General features: G+C 50.7%; 10 protein-coding genes and 3 non-coding genes across 13 annotated transcripts; 6 read left to right on the forward strand and 7 right to left on the reverse strand.

Annotated features, from left to right (window-relative positions):
* Positions 1-508: 508 nt before the first annotated feature.
* On the reverse strand, positions 509-627 carry 5S rRNA. Its single transcript, XR_009468059.1, has one exon. It is a non-coding gene; the product is annotated as a 5S ribosomal RNA (ribosomal RNA).
* A 1,340-nt stretch (positions 628-1,967) lies between these two features.
* On the forward strand, positions 1,968-2,509 carry An18g04950 (hypothetical protein; the record flags this gene model as incomplete). Its single annotated transcript, XM_059745803.1, has 4 exons — positions 1,968-2,005; positions 2,072-2,153; positions 2,241-2,348; positions 2,396-2,509. The coding sequence occupies 4 exons, from the start codon at positions 1,968-1,970 to the stop codon at positions 2,507-2,509; spliced, it is 342 nt and encodes a 113-aa protein (XP_059602962.1).
* Positions 2,510-2,760: 251 nt separating this feature from the next.
* Positions 2,761-4,174, reverse strand: An18g04960 (uncharacterized protein; the record flags this gene model as incomplete). The annotated part of the gene is made up of 4 exons (XM_059745804.1): positions 2,761-2,999; positions 3,247-3,597; positions 3,708-3,843; positions 4,055-4,174. The coding sequence occupies 4 exons, from the start codon at positions 4,172-4,174 to the stop codon at positions 2,761-2,763; spliced, it is 846 nt and encodes a 281-aa protein (XP_059602963.1).
* Positions 4,175-4,189: 15 nt separating this feature from the next.
* An18g04970 (uncharacterized protein) lies at positions 4,190-5,327 on the forward strand (the record flags this gene model as incomplete). The annotated part of the gene is made up of 3 exons (XM_059745805.1): positions 4,190-4,828; positions 4,880-5,000; positions 5,242-5,327. 3 exons carry the CDS (start codon positions 4,190-4,192, stop codon positions 5,325-5,327), a joined length of 846 nt encoding a protein of 281 aa, XP_059602964.1.
* A 424-nt stretch (positions 5,328-5,751) lies between these two features.
* On the reverse strand, positions 5,752-5,841 carry tRNA-Asp (GTC). Its single transcript has one exon. It is a non-coding gene; the product is annotated as a tRNA-Asp (tRNA).
* Positions 5,842-6,446: 605 nt separating this feature from the next.
* On the forward strand, positions 6,447-6,536 carry tRNA-Asp (GTC). The gene has a single exon. It is a non-coding gene; the product is annotated as a tRNA-Asp (tRNA).
* Positions 6,537-6,841: 305 nt separating this feature from the next.
* On the reverse strand, positions 6,842-7,475 carry An18g05000 (uncharacterized protein; the record flags this gene model as incomplete). Its single annotated transcript, XM_001398917.3, has 2 exons — positions 6,842-7,333; positions 7,401-7,475. The coding sequence occupies 2 exons, from the start codon at positions 7,473-7,475 to the stop codon at positions 6,842-6,844; spliced, it is 567 nt and encodes a 188-aa protein (XP_001398954.1).
* A 127-nt stretch (positions 7,476-7,602) lies between these two features.
* On the forward strand, positions 7,603-10,500 carry An18g05010 (hypothetical protein; the record flags this gene model as incomplete). The annotated part of the gene is made up of 13 exons (XM_059745806.1): positions 7,603-7,616; positions 7,705-7,769; positions 7,991-8,071; positions 8,166-8,387; positions 8,477-8,600; positions 8,898-9,035; positions 9,170-9,328; positions 9,468-9,622; positions 9,721-9,727; positions 9,804-9,940; positions 10,016-10,107; positions 10,206-10,268; positions 10,357-10,500. The coding sequence occupies 13 exons, from the start codon at positions 7,603-7,605 to the stop codon at positions 10,498-10,500; spliced, it is 1,401 nt and encodes a 466-aa protein (XP_059602965.1).
* Positions 10,501-11,048: 548 nt separating this feature from the next.
* An18g05020 (60S ribosomal protein eL27) lies at positions 11,049-11,841 on the reverse strand (the record flags this gene model as incomplete). Its single annotated transcript, XM_001398919.3, has 4 exons — positions 11,049-11,056; positions 11,129-11,465; positions 11,703-11,758; positions 11,835-11,841. 4 exons carry the CDS (start codon positions 11,839-11,841, stop codon positions 11,049-11,051), a joined length of 408 nt encoding a protein of 135 aa, XP_001398956.1.
* Positions 11,842-11,985: 144 nt separating this feature from the next.
* An18g05030 (hypothetical protein) lies at positions 11,986-12,336 on the reverse strand (the record flags this gene model as incomplete). Its single annotated transcript, XM_059745807.1, has 3 exons — positions 11,986-12,091; positions 12,136-12,201; positions 12,251-12,336. The coding sequence occupies 3 exons, from the start codon at positions 12,334-12,336 to the stop codon at positions 11,986-11,988; spliced, it is 258 nt and encodes an 85-aa protein (XP_059602966.1).
* A 293-nt stretch (positions 12,337-12,629) lies between these two features.
* An18g05040 (uncharacterized protein) lies at positions 12,630-19,655 on the forward strand (the record flags this gene model as incomplete). Its single annotated transcript, XM_059745808.1, has 4 exons — positions 12,630-12,678; positions 12,703-15,702; positions 15,730-19,514; positions 19,599-19,655. 4 exons carry the CDS (start codon positions 12,630-12,632, stop codon positions 19,653-19,655), a joined length of 6,891 nt encoding a protein of 2,296 aa, XP_059602967.1.
* Positions 19,656-20,363: 708 nt separating this feature from the next.
* Positions 20,364-21,597, forward strand: An18g05050 (uncharacterized protein; the record flags this gene model as incomplete). The annotated part of the gene is made up of 2 exons (XM_059745809.1): positions 20,364-20,847; positions 20,915-21,597. The coding sequence occupies 2 exons, from the start codon at positions 20,364-20,366 to the stop codon at positions 21,595-21,597; spliced, it is 1,167 nt and encodes a 388-aa protein (XP_059602968.1).
* Positions 21,598-22,426: 829 nt separating this feature from the next.
* An18g05060 (uncharacterized protein) lies at positions 22,427-24,103 on the reverse strand (the record flags this gene model as incomplete). The annotated part of the gene is made up of 3 exons (XM_001398923.3): positions 22,427-22,951; positions 23,021-23,934; positions 24,007-24,103. 3 exons carry the CDS (start codon positions 24,101-24,103, stop codon positions 22,427-22,429), a joined length of 1,536 nt encoding a protein of 511 aa, XP_001398960.1.
* Between the last annotated feature and the right edge of the window lie 255 nt (positions 24,104-24,358).

Below are 24,358 nucleotides of genomic sequence, written 5' to 3' on the forward strand. Positions count from 1 at the left end.
CAATAGCGGCATTGATGTTTCTTTTAGGGGAATATATAACGAGCCCGAATAGTTGTGTGATGCTTGGCTGTCTGCGGAATTGTGAGAAGGCGATCACCTTGTCTGAGACTTGTTCTGTGTCTCCTGGTTCGTAGAAAGGCGGTCGACTTTCTGTGAGCGATATGTTCTTCCTTATAGCGGACTAGGGAGACGGTTAGAGCGATACCTTCCACGTGCCCTACATGGCTAGCCTCAAAGGTAGCTATATCTTGGGCTTGTTCTAAACAATGTCGGGTATACAACCTTCCCTGGGTCTTCTTCAACCGAAGGACATCCGATACCTGTCACCGGGGCTTCAACGTACGGGTGTAGTCACGCGGGATGCTCTTGATCCAATGTAGCTGAAGATGTCAGCACGCCAACTATAGGGTAAAAACGATACAAAGTGTTTGTCTACGGGATAGCAGAGACAGAGATGGGTGTTTGCAGACAAAAAGAGACAGATAATAAGAAATTAAAAATTAAAAATACATACAACAGAAGGGATTCGCTGGTGGTCACCCACCCAACTACTAACCTCCCGGCGTGTGGCTTAAGTACGGCTGAGCGGACGGGAAGCCCTGTTTTCCACACCCTGTGGTCGTATGTATTTGTTGTATTCTTGGAAAGGTAAATATAGTGTGAATCAAAGAGCATAACCATCTTAGACAAGTATATTAAAACGCTAGGGGGTATGACGGTGTTGTGGTTCAACTGCCCTTGCAGTTTTACAGGTGTATAAGGCAGTGCGGAAGCTGGGTACTATAGAAATGGGTTTTTACTGTTTACGTTAGTTTGTGTCGAGCTTGTAGTCTCGAACTGAAGGAACGATATGTCAGAGTAATTGCACTATATATACTGAACATCAACTTCATGGAGGATTTCCAGTTGAATGAGCAGGGTCACTTGAAAGTAAAGACTATCCATCAACATCAACTAAACAATAACATACCAGCAAACTACTAAAGATGTAGATCCACTAGCCCACTAGGCAACGCTTATCTTCCCAATCGCTATCCATACTAACCACTATCCAGTATGAGTCTTAACAAGCAGACGACTCTGACGTCAAGACACCCTCTGCATATCAGCAGCATGACACATATACCTTCATCTGAACCGTTTGGCCATTGTCCCGCACTTTGTAAAAGGCTCATAACCAGAGAATCGTAGCTAGTAAGCCATAAAGCCTTCGTGGTATGATTTGTCATAAATCCCCCCAACACCCAATCAATCATTTTAATATAACGTCAAAAGGACTGCATACCCTAATCCACTGGCACTATGTGTACGTAGTCTATCCACCCCCAATTATCCACATGTATCAATAGATGGGATAAAGAACAATGTTATGGTACATCCTCATTTAGAGTTCCAGATACAGACTCACCCACACAACAAACCATCGCAATCCCGTATGCCATTAAACCATAACCCCCAAACACAATAGTCACAATATCCAAAGAGAAACCGAGTAACTAAACATGAACATACGCTCCTCCCAGAGAGACACGGCACGGGTCTGCAATACAACTACAATGAAATCCGCTCTCATCTCCCCAAACAAGAACCTCCCACCCACAATATGAACGAACCACAAGTACTCTCGCCAACGCCAAATACACCACCAAGCTCACTAGCATGGGATACAATGGCAAACCAATATACCTTCAACACCCCCCTTCACAAAACCGGCAATGAAGACAGCGCCTACCGAATCACCAACCTCCCCAACCAAGAACAACGTCCCTACCTCCTCCAAAACACCATCTATCGCTCCGACCACGTAGTCAAAAGCCAACTCCAGCACGTCATCCACGGTAAACTTAATCCTGGCGACCATGTCTCCAACAATGCAACTACCATAGTCGCCAAGTTCGAGTTCCTCGGACAAACGGTCGATCGTCGGTTCAAGTACGCGCGGATCAAATGGGAAACTGTATACGCCGATGGCGATGACAATGATGAGGACACCGATGCACCCGAAGTGAGAAAAGTTTCACTGGATGGACAATATGTTATCCATGAGTCCGTGCTTTCGGTTAGTAAGGAGGTCCATGGTGATGCTGGAGTACAAGGGTGTTGTGGCTATGGCGAGTGCTGGAACTGGGTGGTCGCGGTCACAGACTGCAGAGGTGAAGGATCACATTTCGATCTTTGGGGTGAGTGTCTTTACGAACCAATTGTGCGGGGAGCCGAATGGCGCTCAGTAGGTTCTGGAGGAGAATGCTAGTCAGCGGAGTGGGATTCCTGGGGCGATCACGACGGCGGTACTGTTGCGGAGGGATCCGGGGAGGCTGTTTACTGGAACCATTGAGGTTAAAGCTGAGGTGGGGAGATTTGATAAAGTGGAAGCTTGGTTTGGGAGGAAGCCTAGAGGGCGTTACCACCTACTATTACTACGGTGTTCGATGCCCAGCATCTGGATGCCGTTGAGTTAGATAATATCCCGGCTGTAGTGCTGCATACGTCTCTGCCAGTCGCGCAATAGGTTTATGTACGTATTTCTTCTGTAGATAGCCTAACCTAGCTACAATATCTCAAATGCTCAGTCTCACTTCTTCTTTGGTGCCAATTCTTCGTTCCAAAAACAACTGCCTACCTCAAAGAAAAACCCATTAGGACCAAAATTCGTAGTGGCCGCAGTCCCATTCTCGCGAAAATACAGTGTAGGTTAGTAGTAAAATTGTGACTCACATGAAAACGTACCTTTATTTCATGTCAGACATATGGCCAGGAATATCAGAGGCAGTTGATACTGAGCGACATACCAATGACCTTTCCGTTGCAGGTGAAGAACGCACACTGTGCATCGACGTCAACACCACATCCCACTACATCTCCATTTCCATACTTCGGTCCAAAACCCTTCCGCTTCCCCCTTCCCGCATAGATATATCCGTTATTCGCGTAATAACCTTCCGAACGCGCCCGCTCGCCATGCAAATCGTTCTCAGGGCCTTCCGCGCAAAACCCGAAGCCTTAGCTTCTACCCATCAAACAGACGTCAATCAGCAGAGGCGAGATGAGGTGATTCACGGAAGGTATAACCCACTTATGTGTTGTGATACTAACACTCGTCAGCTCGTAAAATTATACATAAGTTCCGACGGGCATTGAGTGGTCTGCGAGGACATGAATTTGCCTACGAGGGCGGCCGATTCCTCCTAGCCGAGTAAAGAGAAGCCGTCAGCATGTGCCTTAATGTCTTGTTAGAAAAGGGCCTACCGGTCATGACTCTCAAGCCATTTCCAGCTAGCAAATATCCAGTAGATGCATCTCCTCCTTCACTCCACTTACGCCATCGACTTGGGAGGTCGCTACTTGGCCCATCTACTAGTATGTCTGGTAGATATTTCCCAGAGAGGATGGAGACAACCTCGGTCCTTCCACGCACTTGAGCAATGTGGATAGGCAGGCGACCATGAATATCTTTCATGAATGCGCACCGGTCATTCTTCAAAACCAGTGCCTTCACAATATCTTCGTTCCCTCGTCCCGCTGCCATATGCAAGGCAGGCATTCCCCGCTTGTCCTGAACCGATGAGTCCACACTCAAGTCAAACAGCAACTTTGACGCTTCCAAGCCATCCATGCGCCCCGCCCAATTCCAAAGCAGTCTACCCAAGCCTCATGCCCTTATCCCCGATATTAGATGGATGCTCCCTAATAAGCCCCAAATCGCCCACCATTGCGGCGAGATGCAATGGGTGTCATTCTGGTCTCAGCCTCCATCATGTGAATCCCATATCGAACCATGAGATCCACAAAAGTTGGATTGTCATATACCGAAGCCCAATCGAGGATCATCTTGTCCCAGAAAGTCTGGGAATAGTTGGAAAAAATTCCACCTCAGCATCCAACGGGTAGGTATACGAGCCCTTTAGGGATCTGTAATTTCCGCTGAAGTAGGCTAAAACTCACTATTTAGGGAGTTGTCTCAGAGGAAAGAAGCAGCATTTATCTAGACCAGTTCAAACAGAGGCTACGTAAAATCCGGCCGAATAATGAGATTGTGGAAGAGAGAATGATAAACCGCATATCGCCGCAAACTTATCTCCACAGTCAGGCGACAGCCATCAACAGGTAGCGCTCCCCCCAGTTCCCCTTTGCTGTTGACACGACGAACTAAACCATTCGCTATAATTGCAAGCATCACTAGCTGGATACGATGGACCAATTTGCGCTCATCGTCAAGAACTACCACCGCCACCTGGGGAAGTATTCACCCACTGTGAAAGTGGCTATTATTGATGACGGAATCGACCCTCTCCAAGCAAATCTGCAGGAGAACATCGATGGTGGAGCTTCCTTTCACCACCGGCCTGGTCGTCCTGATCGCCCCATTTACTACTGGTCCGCACCTGGTGGTCATGGTACGGAAATGGCCAAGCTGATTTGTCGTATCTGTCCCAAGGCGTGCTTATGCATTATCCACCTCGGCGAGGGACTTGGGGAAGAAGAAGCGCGACAGATCAAACCAGAAACAGCGATTGAGGCGATCAAATGGGCTACCACTGCCGGTGTGCACATCATCTCTATGAGCTGGAGCATAATACAAAGCAAGATGTCCGGGGACCCATATAGTGCGGCCACCATCGATGATGAAAAATGGTCCAAGACTGGTGCACAGAAACTGGACTTTTATCCACCTGGTGAAAACCTACCGTTACGGGATCAGCTGCACCCTCATCAGTTTCCACTGCAGTCACTGTCCGGTAGTTTATTAGCGACAGCTGTTGCAGCTAGGCTAGCCGCATTACTGCAGTACTGCATGGGAACTGCAGCGAGAAAGCCCGAGAACAAGCCGGTATTCCCAACAGATGATATGTAACATGCCTTCCAGGAGTTGAGTAAGAAGGATCCCGAGATCCCCGAAATCCACAAATACTTGGCGACACGCAATTACTTGACACGCTTAAGAGAGTTGAGGATCGGTATGCTTGGGTTGCCTCTAAGCTTCAGAGAAGTCATCGATGATGGTGCGATATACCGGGACGAGATCCTTGCTACACAGCCCTTCAGCTCTCTAAATCATAACGACGAAAGAATTAGGATTCGATTACGCTTGCTCTGAAGGTCTATTAGCCCACCGGGGCAATGCTATGCCTGTGCTCTTATCACTGTTACACAACGAAACATGAATAGTATACTGTAAATCGTGAGAGAATCTAGGAGCTACTCATACACGTTAAGCCAATATGCGTATATATTTGGGTACAGTGGATACTCGCCCTAATGAATCTGCAGCTACTTATGAACGAGAGGCCACCCCTGCATTGCTTCTGTCTTGCCCGGTCCGATGGTGAATAATGGTACCTCTGGAGTACACTCCCAAACAACGATACCTGTATACCGTAGTCCATATACTACCGCCCCCGTAATAAATGATCTGGCCGGCACCAAACGCTCTATGCCAAATAGCAACCATCATCACCAGAAAGCAACGCTGCAATTGAGTACTAGTACTCATCATCTCATACACCTTCATCGATTCCAAAGCTATCCATAACCTAACATCCCAACCAATGTAAATATCTCGTTCCCACACGAAAGACACCAGAAACAATCACAACCAAAAACAAATTATAACCAGTACTTCAACAACCCAGATTAAAACACCAAAAACCCACATAACCAACACTACCCACCCACCCAAGGTATAAAAAAACACACTACCCTTCCTACCCTCAACCCCCTCCCCAGAGGGGAGGCAAAACCAAAAAAAGAAATCTCCCCGACTGGGAGTCGAACCCAGGTCTCCCGCGCTTGTTCCCGAGAGGGATTGACAAGCGGAAATCATGACCGTTAGACCATCGAGGATTTGATATATGATGTGGGTTAGATTTTGACTACATAAAGCTAAGACTAGTGGGGGGTTGGGGTTGTGGCTGTTTTCGGACAGGTTAGGGCTATTGTTGGGTGGGGCGGTTGCTTACCATCTATTTACTCCAGTGGATATGTGAGTATGTATAGTTATAGTTTGGTTCTGGGTTGCAGGACCTGGGATTCTGGTTGTTTCTGGATGTGTTTGAGTGTTGTTGGTATGGTATGAAGGGGTGGATTGGTGGTGAGAGGTTTATGGGGGAGTATCATGTATTGGTATTTACTAAGGAGTATGGGGGAACAGGGTATCTATGCTGTTTGAGGGTCGTCGGAAGTATGATTGATGTTGGGAAACTTGATTGATTTCTAAGTGGGGAGTTGTTATTGAATTGCTATGTTTTTTTTTTCGTAAAAGTGCTCCTGTGGATGAGCCTGGGTACTTTTTATATAGACTGTTAGAAGTATAAGTAATTGTTGGCAAGAAGTGGTCTATGTATACCATTGGCATCGTTGAATTGTAGCGAATCTTTATAATCGAGTTTAACTACATTGCTGTAGCTCTCATTTATCTAGCAAAATATGGCAGTCTTATATAACGAAGATCCTCGATGGTCTAACGGTCATGATTTCCGCTTGTCAATCCCTCTCGGGAACAAGCGCGGGAGACCTGGGTTCGACTCCCAGTCGGGGAGATCTTTTTGTGATATTATTTTTTTGCTTCTTTGTTACCGATGTACCACGGACCTCTAGCACGGACATTGCATAAAAAAGTCAATTAATCCTTAGCTATCATTATTGAGCCTGTGTATGTATCCAATGCAAGCCGCATGAGCACGTGGAGAATTGAACGCAACCGCCTATGTCCAAGACAAACCGAATAAAGGAGACAGGCCTCCCAGAGCAAAACGATCTAAACGACAAACACGCAAAACGATTACAACATCGCAAGACAACAGACCAGCTGAAACAGGAGTAAAGATTTTCCAATTGCAAGCGTTTAGTTGTCAGTCTTCTCGTTGACTGCATCCTTAACTTGGGCTTTCTTGGCCTGAAGCAAGGAGCTGATATAGGCTAGCGACTCCTGCGAGAGCACCAAGCCGGTGGTGATCACGGCCTTGCCGCTCGCAACCACTCCATCCCCGCCACACTTCTTGTACTCCGAACTGTAGGTGTCAAAAACATGACCCTTGAGGTCATAAACGAATCGCACTGGGAATGAGACGCCATCTTTGATCGAACCCTTGAGCGTGGTTGTATCATCCCTGATAAATGGAAATGTTTCATCAACCTTGCTCAGACCTTTATCTCCGAGGGTATCTACGCGCGCGACATATGGAGCAACGAAGCCGTACGGCTTGGAGAAGTAAGGGAGGAACGGCTTGGCTAAGCGAGAGTAGCCTTGGTCGGCATATTCCAGAGACTTCGCGGCGTACTTGTTGGTCTTGATGACGGTAATAGAGTCGGAAACAACAGGATAGGACGTCAAATGCTAGCATAGGAAATAGAGATTAGCGCATGTTGGAAGCGATCGACAGTCGTGCATTGGGGTTACTCACATCGAGGAATTGGGAGTGGATAGTCTCCCCGTTGACAGAATTCTCGCCCATAATGCCGTTTTCTGCGTGAGGCATAAGTTTCTATCACATGAATATCGCATTAGTATAGGGAAAGGCAGTGTAGAGTAGCGGAGCGATAAGATAAACCCTTACCCGACAATAGAACGCTCAAAGCTATAGGTCCTGGTGAACAAGACAAGCTATGGAGGGTCAGACGTGAAGAAGCGGTGACAAGAAACGGAAAGCGAGGAGGATGGGGATGTTGAAGATAATAAAGGAAAGGGAGGGGTGATGGGGGGGAAAGGGCATCACTTACATTTGCAGAAGGAAAGACGGAATACGTGAGCAGTTGGGATGGACCGGAAAGAGGTGAACCGTAGTTAAATTTAAGGTAGGTTCAAGAAGAGAAGAAGAGCAAACACGCCATCAGTCGATCCGATAGCTAGGATCCATGAGGCTTGTGATTTGATTCGGTTGAATTTTTTTTTTTTACCTGTGCTAATTTTATTTTAGTTTTAATTATTGCCTTTCTTTATGTTGGTTTTGATTAATTAGAAAATAACAAATTATTCTTCTTGGGTAAGAGGGAGAGAGAGCGAGCTGGCAGCATGTGATAGCGGGCCCGTTGATGAGTGAACAACTCGCTTGGAGCTTGAATGGAGGGGCAAGCCGTTGGTTCCAGGAGGTTTTAGACCGTCGTAGGACGGAGTTAGTTGTTGCGTGCTCAATCCGGCGGCTTCATCGTCATTATCATTTCACCTGCAGGGCCTGGAACCTGGGATGAGCCTGGAGAAACGCGACCCAAGATTGGATTGACCAGGATCGTGCATCTCCTTCCGTGCGCTCGCGCTCCCCGACAGCCCGCATCCGAATTCGCAGTGAATAAGAGCTATCGCGGAGCAGCGAGGATAAGGAATAAGGAATCAAAACTGGACAGAGTGAGTTCAGGCCCCTCGGAAAGCAGTGTCGAACAAGCCACCCGCACTTGTGCCTAGTACATGGTTCCCTCTTAGTCATGTCGATATCATGTAGTCATGGCTTGAAGGGAACGAGAAACCGAACGATTCATGATTTAGGTCTCGATAACGGCGGTAACGGTTGCGTTGTCGAAGTGGCAAGAGCCAAGTCAAAACAAATGAACGACAGGCATCGGGCAGCAAATCAGGACTGTGATTCGGAGCAACTGGCTGGAAGTACTAAGTAAGTTGCAGCACAGTGTGGATGATGATGGAATCCGGAAGTTGCGAACAGTTGACCTGGAAGGTTTTCTGGCTTGCATCGCGGGATGGGCTGATAGCATGTGATTGCGGGTCGGGCGCCCTCGTTTTCTGTCGCCCGTCGGCTGGTCTTTCTGCTACTACTAGACTACATGCTGCACTTATGGTCATTATAGTTTATCCCCGAACACTCATGATGCCTAATGCCATTTTTCCCTATCCATCTTGATCTTACCCGCGCTTTATAATATGCCATTTATTCATTCAGTCATTCATTCAGTGTTCGTGTAGACGCATGCAAATTGCTAATTTACGCGAATTCCTCGTGGCTCCCGATAAGAACGGGACTCCGCCGTGGTTCGCGCCGCATGCTTATCAGGGCGCCTACTTACGGGAATGACTGTCACAAGGAAACCGGGTCCCCCCAAAATCACCCCAACGATCCGGAGTACTACTAGACTCAGGAAGCAACCGGCTGGAGGGTAAACGTTGAGGATCAGTACGTCCGGCAAACGGACTACTGCTTTCCCCCTGCCTTCGCTTTTGTACCAGATGGGTAACCGCTCTCGTTGATCTCCTGCGGGAAGGTGCAAGCATCATCTTTGCGCCTGGACCTCGTCTCAGGTCCGGGGTTAGAGGCATCTTTGACCCTTTGGCCCTCTGGACCATCAACCTTCTCCGTGGAAGATATCTTACTATCCAGACTGCTCCGTATATTCTGGGCTAGAGAGGGGTTTAGCTTGATCCACTCGTCTTTTGGGCGCTAACAACGCCAACCGTGCGGTGGTAGTCCTGCAAGTGCTGTCCAGATCTGAGCAAGCTTCTACAGAATCTGTCCCCATTGGAGTAGCATCCACGGTCTTCGCTCTCCAGCCCAGTCTCTTCTAGTGCTGACCATGTGCGTCGTACTTCTGTCCATGCGAAAATGGTCGCACCGTGCTGGACCTTCCAATGCTGTCCGAGTGTCCTTCTGCGGCATGTCGGTCGACGCTAGTCTTCCCGGAGGTCAGTTCATAAACCTCGATCCCGATCAACTTTGACGTATTGAAGCACACAATGCAGTGCCTTTGTGCTTAGCGTCTGTTTTAATCGTTGACACACAGTCTGGACGTAAGGTCCTTCCTTCCTTCAACACCACCACAGTTTCTCCTCAACCCCAGCGATCGGAAGCAGATTGACATAGAAGGCGCCAACAACCTGGACGGCCAACTCCTGGTGGCTTGCTTGCTGCATTCGCCGGCCGCGTAGATTACAACAACCAATGGCTTTTCACATGTCCTGAAGGATTCTCATTCTCATCGGCAGCTTTGACCATCCTAGCTGGTTACTATTCTGTCAGGACTGTAAAATACCGGGCCATCATCGACAGCCGGAACTGAGGGATTGTCGCACGCCTAGACGGCTACTCCCTCTCTCGGGTAAGGAACGACGTGCACAGATCGCGACCTCTAATTGCACCTCCTCATTTCCAAGGCTACATGGGGCCCCATGTACCTTGCCAGCACCGGTTGGCGCTACACCTACCTTTCTGGTACCTAGCTCGTTTGGTTCAGACGCAGAAGCCGGTGCTACTGTCATTTCGACTTAGGGCAACCTCATCCGTGCTACATTCGCTAGTGAACATGGTCTCCTTGCAGTAAACCGCCACTACGTATGTTGGACGGAGCCAAAGGAGGAGCACCGTATCTACGAGATATGACATAACCCGAGACCTATCTTAGGGGCTATCTTTCTTACAGGTGGGGGTTTGTGCTCCTCCATGGAACTCCGCTTTTACCCCAACAATGTGGGATAGGCTGGGATTTCATGTACGGGGAATATCGGCCGTGCGGGGATGGAAGCACAAGCTCGGTGGGTTGACGGAAGTAGGTTTCCAAATCTAGATCAGACTGACACACATGTACCCTTCCTTACCTCGTAAGACTAGCCAACAGGGGAAAATTGGAAGGGCCCATGATGTCGGATGATTCGATAGGATTCTTTCGTCCAAAGGTGATGGATAGTGTGCGTTCGATTGGAATGATAGAGCGATCGTGGTGTTTTCGGACATTTGGTAATCTTTTCCGACCTGACCGGTTGCTGTAATACGGACGCGGCCTTTGTGTGCGCTAGGTTGTAGCATGCTTTGTTGTAAAGGAAGAAACCCCTGGAAGCCGAGAATTCCGAAACACAAAAAAAAAGTTGAATTTGTTCATATTTTCCATTTCATTTCGAGACGGACGCCAGATCTGAGTGGCCTCCCTCATGATAAGAAAAATTGGTCAAGTCCTGGACCTGTACATCGATACATTCCCATTCTTCTCTCGTGCTATGGTATACTTCACGTGATCCCATGCTTTTGAACCGGACGTCCTCGATGCTTTTTCTTTTTCCCTTTGCCTCATCTAAGACCCTGCGCGCTCAAACGACAAAACGCCCCATATTACCCCGTTTAGAAACCTGTAGAACCGTCAGCATTGCGAACCTTAATCCAGCCAACGTAGGCAAAAAGCAATGGATGGCAAAACGTACGCAGAGGAGTGAAGAACCAACGGTTCTTGCCGCTGGTGTAGCGGTCCTCAAGGGCCTTCTTGACGTTCTTCTTGGCGTCCTCGCGGGTGGAAACCTCCTTGAAGGTCTCGGTGGAGACGGCACCCTTAAGACCCTCGAGCTCAAGGGTGTAGCGAGTGGGCATCAAGTGGTTGTAGTTGACGACCTTGATGAAGGGCTTGATGCGGCTGCGCTTCTCGACGGTCTTCTTACCCATGCGGCGGGTGACCTTGAGGGGGTAGCGCTCGATACCGGCGACGATGGCGTAAGGGAAGGGGTGCGCCTTGGAGCCAGTGTCGTTAGGCTGGACAATGACGACCTGTCATTCGCGAAAAGAAACCCTCGTCAGCACATATATCCTTGCACATTCCGTTCGCTTTTGCCCCCATGGTAGTTCGCCCATCATTCGCGTTTCCGCTCGATTGTTTTATTCCCATGCAAATCGAAAATTCATTTCCTTCGAGTCGGCAAAAAATCATTCCTTCCAATCCATTCCACCTCGGGGTATATATATATGTATCTCCTCGCCAGAAAATGAAGAAATCGGTTGTCGTACCTTCTTACCGGCGTAACGGCCACGGGTGATGATGGCCACACGGCCCACTTTCATGACTATCGTAACATCCTGTCAGTTTGGATTCGAAGACGAGAAAAATCAAGAGTCGAGGTGATGCAGCATTTCACTAACACTTCATTGTGAAAGTCCCGGTGAGCGGCAGGTCGATGGGGTGGTTGTCGATGTGCTTCGGTCGAGTAAGTGAGGTTCTCCGCGTTGGACGTTCTATTTTTCTGAGCGAAGAGGGCTCAGGGCTTTGTGCGCCAAAATCTCATTGGTCATCTTACCGACAAAAGGCTACTAGCCGTTCTGGGAAGGTTTCTCCAAACGGACTAGTGCCCGAGATGTCGGGGAGGTCGGACAAACTCACCGCCTCGATCGGGCCTTGGCTCTTTGTTTACCGGACAACCAAAGAACCGTCGGTTGCTATGACGGGAGCTTCGATGTGTACGCCGCACATTGGATCGGGCTTCCGTTGATGCCCCATGAGCTACCGTTCCTTTCAGCCAGGAACTCCACTTGGATGTTTGATTGTCTCTTATATTGACTGTTCAACCTCTGGAGCCTGCTCGTGTTCCTTGGTCTCTTGCAACGTCTCGTCGCATTGTGTTTCGTCGTCCTTGTTTCCCCTCATCTCTCATAGCAAGCGCATTTGTATCATCATCTTCAGTCTATATTCTTTTTCTTGTCCCTGCTTTTTTGTCGCCTATTGACTTCCAAATTCCCCCCCTCCTGCGTCCTTTTGGTTTTTGTTTTGACGATTTGATATGCCCTTTACGACCCCCATTGCTTTGATTTTGACGAACATTCCTCTCGCACATTCCTGATATCCCTCGATCGACTTGCTTTATATCCAACATCGACAGACATACCCCGTTTTCTTGCTTTAACGACGATTAAGTTACATGATGCCTACGCACACACGAGATGGGTCCCGCGACAGGGAACTGGTCGTCAGAAATCAATCGGTGCCCATGTATGTGTAAACTCTATTGTTGAGCCCCCCTCTGCCGCTACAACTATGAACCGCGTCAGGCTGACCGTGGACTGTGGAAACGAAGGTGGGACAGTTCGGACCCCGAACGGGCACCCCCTCCGCTCCCCATGAATCCCAGTGCTTCTAGCCCTGTTACAAGAGGAAATGTCTCCCCAGGCATTCAAGCCGTGGCGGCGAATTTCCAAGAAAAGATGCGCGAAAACGCACCGAGCCCGTATACAACCAACCCCATGCCGCCGAAGTCCCCAGAGAAGTCCCTCATCAAGGGCCAATTCCACAGGCGCATGCAATCGCTACAGAATACAGATGCTCGCAATGAATTCTTAAACTATCTCGAGAGTCGGTCACCAGAACGGCCTCTCCGCGCGTCGACTTTTGATCAGAGCCCTAAGCAGCATGAATTAACGCCGGTGAAAGCTCCTGGCTCCGCAGACTCGCGAGATAAAGACAACGAGCAAGAGCTCCCTAACCTGCAGATTTCGAACCGATACCTTTCGAGGCCAATCCTGGGCGAAAGCACACCTCCGTCGGCGACAATGTTAGCTTTGCAGAATATGCAGCTGCCTACTGAGAGCGTCGAGCCATTGAAACCAAAGAGTAACGATGCAGACCCATTTATTGGGCCCAGGCGCGCCGACAACCACAGCTTCGAATCATTATCCACCCAGATACTCAGCCTCACAGATATTGCGAGTAACCTTCAGCGCGAAATGGCTCAACTAAGCCGACGAAGTAAAGACAATGCTACGGACCTGGTCAGCCTCAAAGCTGCAACTAATGCTCGAGACGAGGATATTCGCAGGAGCCTCCGTGATTTATCCTCCAGCCTAGCCGCAAAGTTCCTTGATCCTGATGCTGCCACAAGGTGGGACTTCAGTACTCTCCTGGGTTCTGAAAACGGTATTAACAACAGGGAATCGGATAGTTCTCCGAGCTCGAAGAAGAGCTATTCGGCACCACGAATGTCAAGCCCTAATCCATTTGCCGCAGCAATGGAGCGCGAACTGTGTGGATCTCCTACGCCTATTTCTGATGGTTCCGCCAGCATCGCATTACTAGAGAAGGTCCTTCGGGAGATGGGGACCAAAGAAGGCCAAGACAAGCTTATAGAAATGGTTGAAGAAATAAAAGCCAGGCCTGTCTCCGAAACCCACGAAGTATCGAATGACGAGACGATCACGAGGATGCTCGAAGAGATTCTCGAGCATGTGAAGGATGACTCGGGGAACAAGGCTTTGGTTCGCTCTCAGGCTTGGGCCGGCGCCGACAGCGTCCCTCCGCAGGGAGAGCCCGACGGTTCTGGAACAAGGTCGCTGGACGACGAACAAGCGTACTCGCCAGATATGGAAACCCACAACATCCGACCCGCCGAACGCTCTTTGGTGCCCGCCGATCCCGAAATGGCAGACGAGATGCTAGCAATCATGAAAAGAGTGAAGACTAGTGTCATTGAAGGAGGTGGCATGACGAACGAGGTCAAAGCCCTTGTGCGAGAACTACGAGGAGAGGTCCTAGGAATGGGAAGGAACCTGGCCCGACAAATCGAAGGCGTTGGATCTTCCCGCGCTATAGAAGACAGGCCGGACCGACCTACCCATGAAGAGCTGGCTGGTATCGTTGAAAACAACCTGCAGGAGCTCAGAGACCAACTCGCCTCGATCATGGATGAGAGTAGACACCATTCATCGTCCATCTCGGAATTCAGAGCTGCTATGGATGGTAACGAACTGTACTCTATCGTCAAGAGGGCTCTGGATGAGCTTGACCTGTCTCAGTTCCGTGCCGAGCCCCACGGTGTTAATATGGAAAAGGAAGAGATTCTGGAGACCGTTCGGGAAGCTTGGGAGACATACAAGCCTGAGATTGAGTTGCAGAATTTCGGGCTGGAACGAGACGAGATTCTGGAGTGCTTGTCAGAAGGGCTTAGAGACTATAAGCCGCAGCACGAGGACGCCGTTACTTATGACCAAGTCTTGGCGGCTGTCCAGGCTGGAATGCAGAGTTTCGCGCAACCACCCAGCATTACGAAAGAAGAGATCGTACAAACAATTCACGAATGCCTTGCCAATTTCGAACCCCCTGTACCTCGGGGCGTGGAGCGCGAACACCTTGATGGCATGCGCGATGAGATCCTAGAAGCCGTCACCCACTCAGTTACGTCCCAAAGTGCTCTTACAAGAGAGACGCTGGACTCTGGTCTTGGCCGTGATGAGATCTTGAGCGCTCTTTCGGAAGGGCTAGAAGCTCATTTCGGAGCGACCAAGGCCATCGAACATCCTCACATCACCAAGGACGATGTTGCTAATGTAATAAATGAAGCATTCATTGCACAGCAATCGGTGGTCAGCACCAATGTTCAACCCACTGTTTCCCGTGACGAGATTCTCCACGCCATCGCAGAAGGCATGGAAAGCCAGAACTCCATCACGAGAGAGATCGAACTTAACAGGGATGATCTTATGGAGGCTATCGCAGCTGGTTTGCAGGAGGCCAATGAGGCAAACCAGAGCGTCGGGGAACAGATGCTGGAACGTGTTCAGGAGCAGCTGGATGGCATAAAGGGGGAAATGGGCCAACATTTCTCTGCCAGTGAAGAGACCTCCGAGCACCTGCTTAATGCTATCAAAGATGGCATTGCTGTCGTGCGACAGGAAGTGGAAGGCTACGCCTCAACTGCAGCTGAAGCTTCCGGGAAGCATGAGATCATGGACACTGTCAAGGAAGGGTTCCGCCTGTTGCAGGCTGACATGGAGAAGACGATCACTGAGACCGCCGCGTCTAATGCGCCTCGCGGTAATCCGGATACACCGGAACTTCTTGATGCCATGGAGAAGGAATTCGAGCATCTGCGACAGACCATGAGCTCCTTGTTGATTCGCAACAACGCACCGAATGAAAAGGACGAGATCCTGGACGCCATTCGCGACATCTCCGAGCAGCAAAAGACTTCCAAGAGCGATGATGTTCTTGCAGCTATCCGCGAGCTGTCGGAGAAGCAGGCGGGTACGCCTGGGGAGGATATCCTTGCAGCTCTTCGTGAACAGTTGGACGAGCACAAGACTGCGAGCAGTGATGCAATCATTGCCGCAGTTGAAGCAGCGTTCGAACAGAAACCCAGCGCTCCAAGCGACGAGATCCTTTCTGCCCTTCGTGAAATCTCCGAGAAGCAGGACAACACGAACAGCGAGGAAATCCTTGCTGCCATCCGTGAAATCTCCGAGAAGCAGAACAACTCGAACAGTGAGGAGATTATTGCTGCCATCCGTGAAATTTCGGAAAAGCAGAACGATACGAACAGCGAGGAGATTCTTGCGGCAATTCGTGAACTGTCCGAACAACACAAGGCGGCCAACAATGACGATATGCTTGCTGCTGTGCGCGATATGTCCGAGCAACACAAGGGAATAGATAGTGAAGCAATTCTTGGAGCAATCCGTGAATTCTCAGAGCAACACAAGTCTACAAGTGTCGACGACATAACGAGTATCATCAAACAAGAGTTCGAGGAGCTCCGTCACTCAATGAACATGACTCTGGTCCGTGCGGAACCTACGGAGCCCAAAACGGACAAGGATGACATTATTGCTGCGCTGCACGAAAGATTTGACACCTTCAAGGACGAGCAAGCCCAGCCCAGAGAGGTTAGCGAAAGCGACGCCTTCACTAATGGTGAAGTGATTGAAGCCTTAAACGATGGCGTTGGCACCATTCGGGAAGACCTCGCAAAGCTCATGGAGAAGAATGTTGAGTTCGACTATTCTGAGCTCCTGGATGAGCTGAAATCAGGGCTTGGCAGTCTGAAGGCAGATGTTGAAATGCTGAGGCAAGCTCATAAAGAGAGTGAAGAAGTCGAGACGACTCGTGGAGGTGAACTGATGCTTGCTAGCAACACTCCACCCTCTGATTCCACCAGCAGCAACGATATTGAAGGTCTCAAGGCCCTTATCACTCAACTTCAAGTCAAAGTTGAGGCAATTGAGTCTGCTCCGCGCGCTGCAGAGGCTCCGGAAGACATGCTGAAGAAGGAGCACCTTGATGAAGTCCTCCTTGGACTACACGAACTTCAGAGCTCAGTAACAGGCATCGTTGCCCGTGATCAGCCTGCAGATGAAACAACAGCCAAGAAGGAGGACACAGACGCCATTGAAACCCTGCTGCGCAACACGAAGGCACAGCTTGATGAGATGACATTCCCTGCCCCTGACGAGATCGCAAGAGCAGAGCAACTTTCAAACCTTGAAGGTATCGTCAAGGAAACTAAAGAAGCCATGTCTGAACTTCGTACTCGATTCGAATCGGACGGCCCGACGAAGTCAGAAATTGGTACTTTGGAGACCCTGATGAAAGACATGTGGATTGCTCTCGATGAACTGAAGGGCAAGGGAACAGAGGAGGAAAATGATGCCGAGAAGTTGGTCAAGGCAGATCTGCAGACCGTGGAAGCGATGATCTTCGAAGTAAAGACGCAGGTCGAAGAACTCAAGCTTCCCGACATCGAGACATTGCCGACCAAGACCGACATCCAAGATCTTACGGCACTTGTTACTGAGTTCCGCGAGAAGGTCGATGCCGACAACGAGATGACCGGTCAAGCCTTCGATGCTCGGAAGGTTGAGCACGCCGGGCTTGCCGAGAAGATCGAGGAGGCTCGGTCTGTCGTGGAGGGGCTCGGAGACGAATTGAAGAGCAAGCTGGATGGTAGCAACGAGGGGCTCAGCGAGCTCAAGCAGCTACTTGAAGGCTTGGCAGCGTCTGCCGAAAGCTTCACGACGGTGGAGAATGTCAACGAACTCACGGAACTGATCAACCGCGAATTCGAGCGTGCCCGGGGCGAACAGGATGCGACGAAACTAGAGAAGGAAGAGCGGGATGCTGCTGCGATGGTCAAGCATGACGAGACTCGAGCCGCTATTATCGTTGAACTGGGCTCGAAGATTGACGAAAAGCTCGGTGAAATCGTGGCCAAGTACGACGAGGTCCAGTCATCTATCCAAAGTGCTATGGACTCCAAGTTCTCTGAGAGCGCGGAACGTGACAACGCGCATCTTGAGGCTGTTACCAATACCAAGGCTCTGGCCGAAGACATCAGGCTCGTCATTGGATCCATGGGCAACAGCGTTAATGAGGCTTGTGAGCGTATGTGCACGGATGCGCAAACCTTCTTCGAAAAGGTTGATGTGTCCTACAACAAGATGGAAGAGATGCACAATGAGGTCAAGACCCAACAGGAGCAGGCTCGCTCGGATCTCGAGCGTGCAGCAGCTGCAACCGATCGTGTCGAAAGCCAACTGCACGAGTTCCATCCTCAGGTGCTAGAGTCTATTCAGGAGATTCTTTCCATCGTCGGACAGCACTACGATCACTCCCAGAAATCGGCGCAGGACCTTAAGATGGATCTTTCTACAATCCCCTCTGCCATTACTCCGTTACTTCCTGCTTTGCCGCCGCCCGAGCCCGAGAAATACGATGATACTCCGGTTCAGGAAAAGCTCAATGACCTCCTCGAACGTGCTAAGAGCAGCCAAGTCCAAGAGACACTGAATACTCTCGTTGAACGCGTTACGAATGATCAAGTACATCAAAAGCTGGACGAACTTCTGACCCACACTACGAGTACTAATGGTCAGGTCTACGAGAAATTGAGCGAACTTCTGGACCATGCCACTAACTCTACCGGACCGGTCCACGATAAGCTTGATGTCCTCATCGACCATGCGACCAATAATGATCAGTCAGTTACGCAGATGATGAAGTTGGACGAGATGCACAAGGATATCATGGATACATCCCGCCGGATGAATGAAATGTTTGCCGCCCAGACCGCCATGGTGGCTGAAGACAACGAGCGGAGACGTAAGGAGGCCGAAGAAGCAGCGATTGCACTGGAGAGGCGCAACGCCCAGCGCGAGCAGGTTGAGGCAGAGATCTTGACCCTAAAGGAGGAGAAGGATTCTCTGCTGCACATCATCCAGAGCTTGAAGTCCGAGAAGGATGACCTTGCCAAGCAGACCACCAAGCTCAGCAAGGAAGTCGCTGGCTTGGAAATGGCACTCGAGCTCCGGCATGAAGAAATGCAAGTAATGGAAGATCGTGCAGACCATCTCGAGAAGCGGATCCTGGAAGGCGTTCTTGACCACGCTCGCAGTGTTCTCTTGAGCCGCCCGAACGGCATGAAGAAGGCGCGCGGATCTCGCGCCCGCGGGCCCAGTGTTGCCAGCAATGCCAGCACGGCGAAAGATGCCCGTAGCATCCTCGGCAGTAGCGTTGGGCTAGCGCTGAGAAAGCGAGCACAGAATGGGTCACAGGCGGGATCTGTCGCACCATCGACCACCAGCAAGGAACGGCGTATCTTCAGTTTGAGCAACGTTACAGGCAATCGCGGTGCAGGAGATCGGCAGGTGAGTGGCGCCAGTGGGTTTGCCAGTCTAAAGCGGAGCCATTCAGTTAGATCCAACGTCTCCCAGCGCAAGGCATCTTGGGGAGGCCGAAGCTCCATCGCCAATAAAGAAAACGAGGTCTTTCCGGAAGAAGATGGGGAAGAGAGTGACGCAGGCACGGAACGACGAACCAGCTACACAGGAACATATGCGGACAGCATGATCTATGGTACCAGTAGCCATGTCTCCGCCGATCGGCGGGTAAGTACCGCTAGCTCCACAGGGCTGCGTTCGGTCGCGGACGAACCGGAGGACTCCGAAGGGGAGGAGGACGCTCAGACGCCCAAGGCAGATGAGCCGGAGGATTTGGAGCTGGATGAGGAGGCCTCGAAGATGGTGGTCTACGGACAGCACAGCGATAGTGGTATTGGACCCGAGGTCACGAGTGCGGCGGCATGAAGCTCTAAGAGCACGAGGACTCCTCTCGGCTCTGCTGCATGACCCTGGTAATGAAGGGACGAGGGCAAGCAGCATGTTATGGAAGCCCTTCTGAAGCGAATCATCCGAGCATTTGGCTGAGCTGAGTGCTGTATAGATAGGGGGATGCTTGGTTTCAGGCATGAATCCGATAAGGGTTGGATACGGGGTACTTTCGTTTGTACTTTCCTATGTTTCTTACGACTGTTTATGCATGATGTACCTATGTTTTTTTTATTCAGCGAGGGAAGTTAATAATGAACTTGATATGCTGATATGAGGGAAAGCCCACCTGAGAATATTTCTTCTGTAGATGTTCGTAGTTGCCTGTAGATGAAGATCAAAGGAGCAACGAGTCACATGGGCAGCGGTCATGCAGCGCGGCTGAGTCAGCCCCAAATCCCCCAACGGATTTGCTTCTCGCGTCGCTTTTTGTGTTTTGGGCGGTTGGCTCCTTTGGTCCTTGCTGCATCAACTGTCGCTACTCGCTTCATCCTGGATGTGTGCATGCTTGCATCGGTTGCCGTCCTTGGCTGGCCCGACGGCGAGAGATAAATAGATCCTCGGTGCTGCCCCTGGCCACTCCTCATTTACTACTTCTCTCCTCTCGGTCGGTAAACTCCAACGTCTCCGGTCTCCACCATGGCTAGTTTCTAGACCAACTAACCTCACTAGTCTCCGCCCTCCTGCTGCTCCCTCCTCCTCTGTCTTGTTCTCCTGCTCCCCTATCTCCCCTCTGCAAGAGTGGATAATTTTCCGGTTCTCTCATCCTAACTTCTCTCCGCTTGGTCGGAGGAGCGGTCAACCGGCATGTTGGATCCTTTTCCACCCCCGCCAGCATGGCTGCGGGATTTCGTTGAGCCATGGGCGCTTCATTACAACGTTCCTGCTCTGACGGAGCATGCTCACGAGGTCATTATTGCTTTTGTCGGCTACCTTTTTATCCACTTCATCTTGTCCCCCGTTCTGTCTCCGGTGCTTTTCCCCAATCACTACCCGAAACTCAAACCCCGGACCAAGCTCAACTGGGACGTTCATGTCGTCTCGCTGGTGCAGAGCACCTTCATCAATGGCATGGCCCTTTGGGTCATGTTTGCCGATGAAGACCGGGCTTCTATGAACGCCTCTGAACGTATCTATGGGTACACTGGAGCCTGTGGACTGGTGTCCGCCTTCGCTGCCGGATACTTTGTTTACGATCTGATCGTCAGCACGATCTACGTTAAGCTCTTTGGGATCGGAATGCTTTTCCATGGCATTAGCGCCCTGTGGGTGTTCAGTTTTGGATTTGTGAGTTGTGACCTATTTCAGCTTTACAGTTTGCGTCAATAAGCTAATCATTTGGCTTGTGCTATCATCACAGAGACCATTCGTGAACTTCTACTCCCCCGTCTTCATCCTCTATGAGCTCTCCAGCCCCTTCCTCAATATCCACTGGTTCCTCGACAAGGTCAACATGACCGGCAGCAACCTGCAGTGGTACAATGGCATGATGCTTCTCTTCACCTTCTTCAGCTGCCGTCTCCTTTGGGGCACATACCAGTCCGTCGCCGTCTATCGGGACATGTGGTACGCCTTGAAACAGACCTGGGATGCCACTGCAGCTGCCACTCCCCTCGAACCCGTCGATCTCACCTCTCAAGTCTTCCAGGTCCGCGGAGGCAGCGGCAGTGAAATGGCTAAGTACGCCTCCTTCACCGCCGGCGGCGTCCCCACCTGGCTGGTCCTGACTTACGTGATCTCGAACGTGGTTCTCAACTTCCTGAACTACTTCTGGTTCTCGAAGATGGTCGAGACCGTCCTGAAGCGGTTCCGCGGGCCCGCCGAGAAGCCCGGACCGGCCGGTAAGCCCTCTAAGGAGGAGCAAATCAGCCATCTGAAGGAGGAGATCACGCAGAAGGTCGTCCTGGAAGCGGCCTCCAAGCTGGAACAGGAGGAAGGTAGCCCTTTCCTCGATGGAGTGTCTGAGGAGAAAGTCGCTTCGGCTGTCGACTCGGGGCTTACCGAGGAATTGAGGAAGAGGAAAGTCCAGTTGTCATCCTAGTCTGCTCCTTAACCTGGTTTTCGGAACCTGCTTCAATGCAGCAGCAGCAGCAGCAGCAATCCAAAGAGGAACAACATCACTCGCCATACCATTAGCCCTACAATAAACAGCCTCATAGCTCGCGAGGACATGTCTCACAGCTTGTTGACTTGAGATTTTACTCCCTCTCCACCCTACCACTGCCGACCAGATAGGTCAGCGAGACGGGCCCCCAAGCATCAGGAGCTATATTATTATATAACGCGACGTTATGTTATGGGAAAGCTAGTTGATTCGAAATCATGCATTCATGTCTTTCGATAAGGAGTTCATCTGGATAGGAGAATGGGTTTGCTCATTTATTCTGTTTTGTTCGATTTCTTTGTGCAGTTGCTATCTTGCTTAGATCTCAGTACAGTCTCAGAAATATAAATGAAACGAGGAACGGCATCCAATCATACATACCTACATTCATCATGATATATATATTTCACGGTCTCACATGAGAGTTACTAATTAGCAGTTACGGTTTCTTACTTACTGGAAATAGAACAGATACGAGTAAGATCTGTATTTCACTTAAAGCAACTGAATACATTATTGATGACAAGGGAACTAAAAGAGCTGAAAGAAGCAACCATCCCGAAATCAAAACCAACCAAGACAAAACACCACGAAAGCGCCCCCATCAAACAAGCCCTACTTAATCGACTAACTAAACTAGTATCGTTCGTAAGTTATTTTCTTCGCTGATCACCAACCACATTCCAAAATAATACACATGTCATATCACCGACTTAATACCACACCATCACCAACAATCTACCCTGTCAACTACCTAGTTCAAGAATCACCTCCCCATCGCCGCCTCCGGCTTAGCAAGCATATACCGCACCGCTTCCCTCGCCACAGTAGTATCCCAAACGCCATCCGTACCACCACGACGGAACTCAGGCCCACTAGCATCTTCGCCACCACCACGCGTCGCCTCTCCAAGAATAGTCTCCAAGTCTCTGCGCTGGGAATTGATCCAGCGGCGGACGAACGTAGCGGGATCCTTGCTGAGAGCCGTGTAGAAGGAGTGACGGGCGCGGGAGTGCGTCAGGGCTTGCACGATGAGGGCGACCTGGTCGTCTAGCGTGGCGATCTGGCGCATGGAGGCCGTGTATTGCGGGTTCTGGGTGAGGGCGAGCATCTTGGAGCGGAGAGGGTCTTCCAGGGCGACTTGGATGTCGTAGACGGTAGGGGTCGGGTCCTTGTGGTAGTCTTCGTCGACGCGGATGGTGTAGGGGAGGTGGATGGGGTCAATGGGGCTGGTGTGAGGGCCGATGCTTTCGGGGATTTGAGGGAAGAACATTTGGTCGCGGCCGAAGATCTGCGCGGTTGGGTCGGGTTAGTCTTGGATTATATCGGGAATGGGGATGGGGATGGGGAGGGGAGGTACCGATCGTAGACGATGGTCACAGCGGACGAGTCGCTTCTCTTCATCTTCTTGAAGGCCCATGGCACGGATGTAGTCCCAGATTCCGAGAACAATGCCGCTTCGTGTTTCTTCCTCTACGTCTAGTACTTCTGCTAGCTCTTTGCTTAGCTTGAACCGTTCTGGTGTCTCGTCGCGCACGAGACTGAATGTCACGTTCAGGTTCTCCTGTGACGCGCGGGTGAACTGCATCGAGTCGAAGTCTGCTGTGGGCGGCAGAGTGACAGTGTTAGGGGGTAATTGCGGTTTGGTCCAGGTGATTGGCTTGACTTCTTCCGGGCTGGCGGTGGAGGACTTATCGAAGTCGACGGTAATGGATTTGAAGAAGTGCGAGAAGCGCTGCTTGGTGCGCTTGTTGGACGACTTTTTGGTAGTGGCATTGGCGTTAGGTCCATCTTGCTCCATCGCGTCGCCGTTGTCCGTCTGCTCGGTAGCTTCGTCGTCACTATCCTCCGGGGCGGTCGGGTCGGTGTCGTCGTCCAGAAGACGTCCCTCGATGCGTACCTTGTACCGTCCGGAGCCGGGGTTGCTTCCGGGGGCGGCACCGTTGGCAGTCTGCCAGGGTTGGTTTTCGACAGTGTTCGAGATCCAAATGCGCATCGTGCGGTACTTCTTGACAGTCTTGCTGATGGAGTCTTGGATGTCCAGGCGCTTACGGACAATGGCTGCATCGAGGCGTTTCTCCAGGTCGCGGAGGCTCTTGTACTGCTGCACACCTTCGCCGATAATTACTTCCTCAATGCCGTCGGGGATGTTCTTGTCGGTGGGTTTGCGGCTGCGACGCAGGGCGGCGTCATTGGGAGGCTGCATGTTGCGCTGGGGAGGGATGTATTGAGGTGGAACGGCGTGCTGAGGCATGGGGACAGGCATCGCAGCAGCTATACGAGGGAGAAGGAGTTAGAAGAAATAGTTCCGCCGGGGTTTGATTGGGTTAAAGGGTGGAGGCTCACCAGGACCTGGAGGACCGCGACGAGGCGTGGCAGGGGAGCGTTGGGCGGCTTGTGGGGGGAACCCACGGCCGTAGTTGGGTGGGATCTGGGCATTCATGGTTGGTCCGTGATGAGACGGTGAGGCCGCAAGGGAAGATCCGCGAATTGGAGGATGGAGATCCTTGGGGCGATGAGACAGACCGCGCAGGGCCGGAGAGATGGGCGTGTATTGCTGGGCGGACGAACAGAAGCAAGTCACTTGCTTTGCCGGCCTCTTCGCGATTCTTTTGCCGCGGTCGCGCTATTCCTCTTTGGGATGGACCAGCAACCACCAGTTCATCGCTACATTCTACATATCCTCATAACATTCTAC

Source organism: Aspergillus niger, assembly GCF_000002855.4.
Source record: "Aspergillus niger supercontig An18".
Classification (NCBI taxonomy): domain Eukaryota; kingdom Fungi; phylum Ascomycota; class Eurotiomycetes; order Eurotiales; family Aspergillaceae; genus Aspergillus; species Aspergillus niger.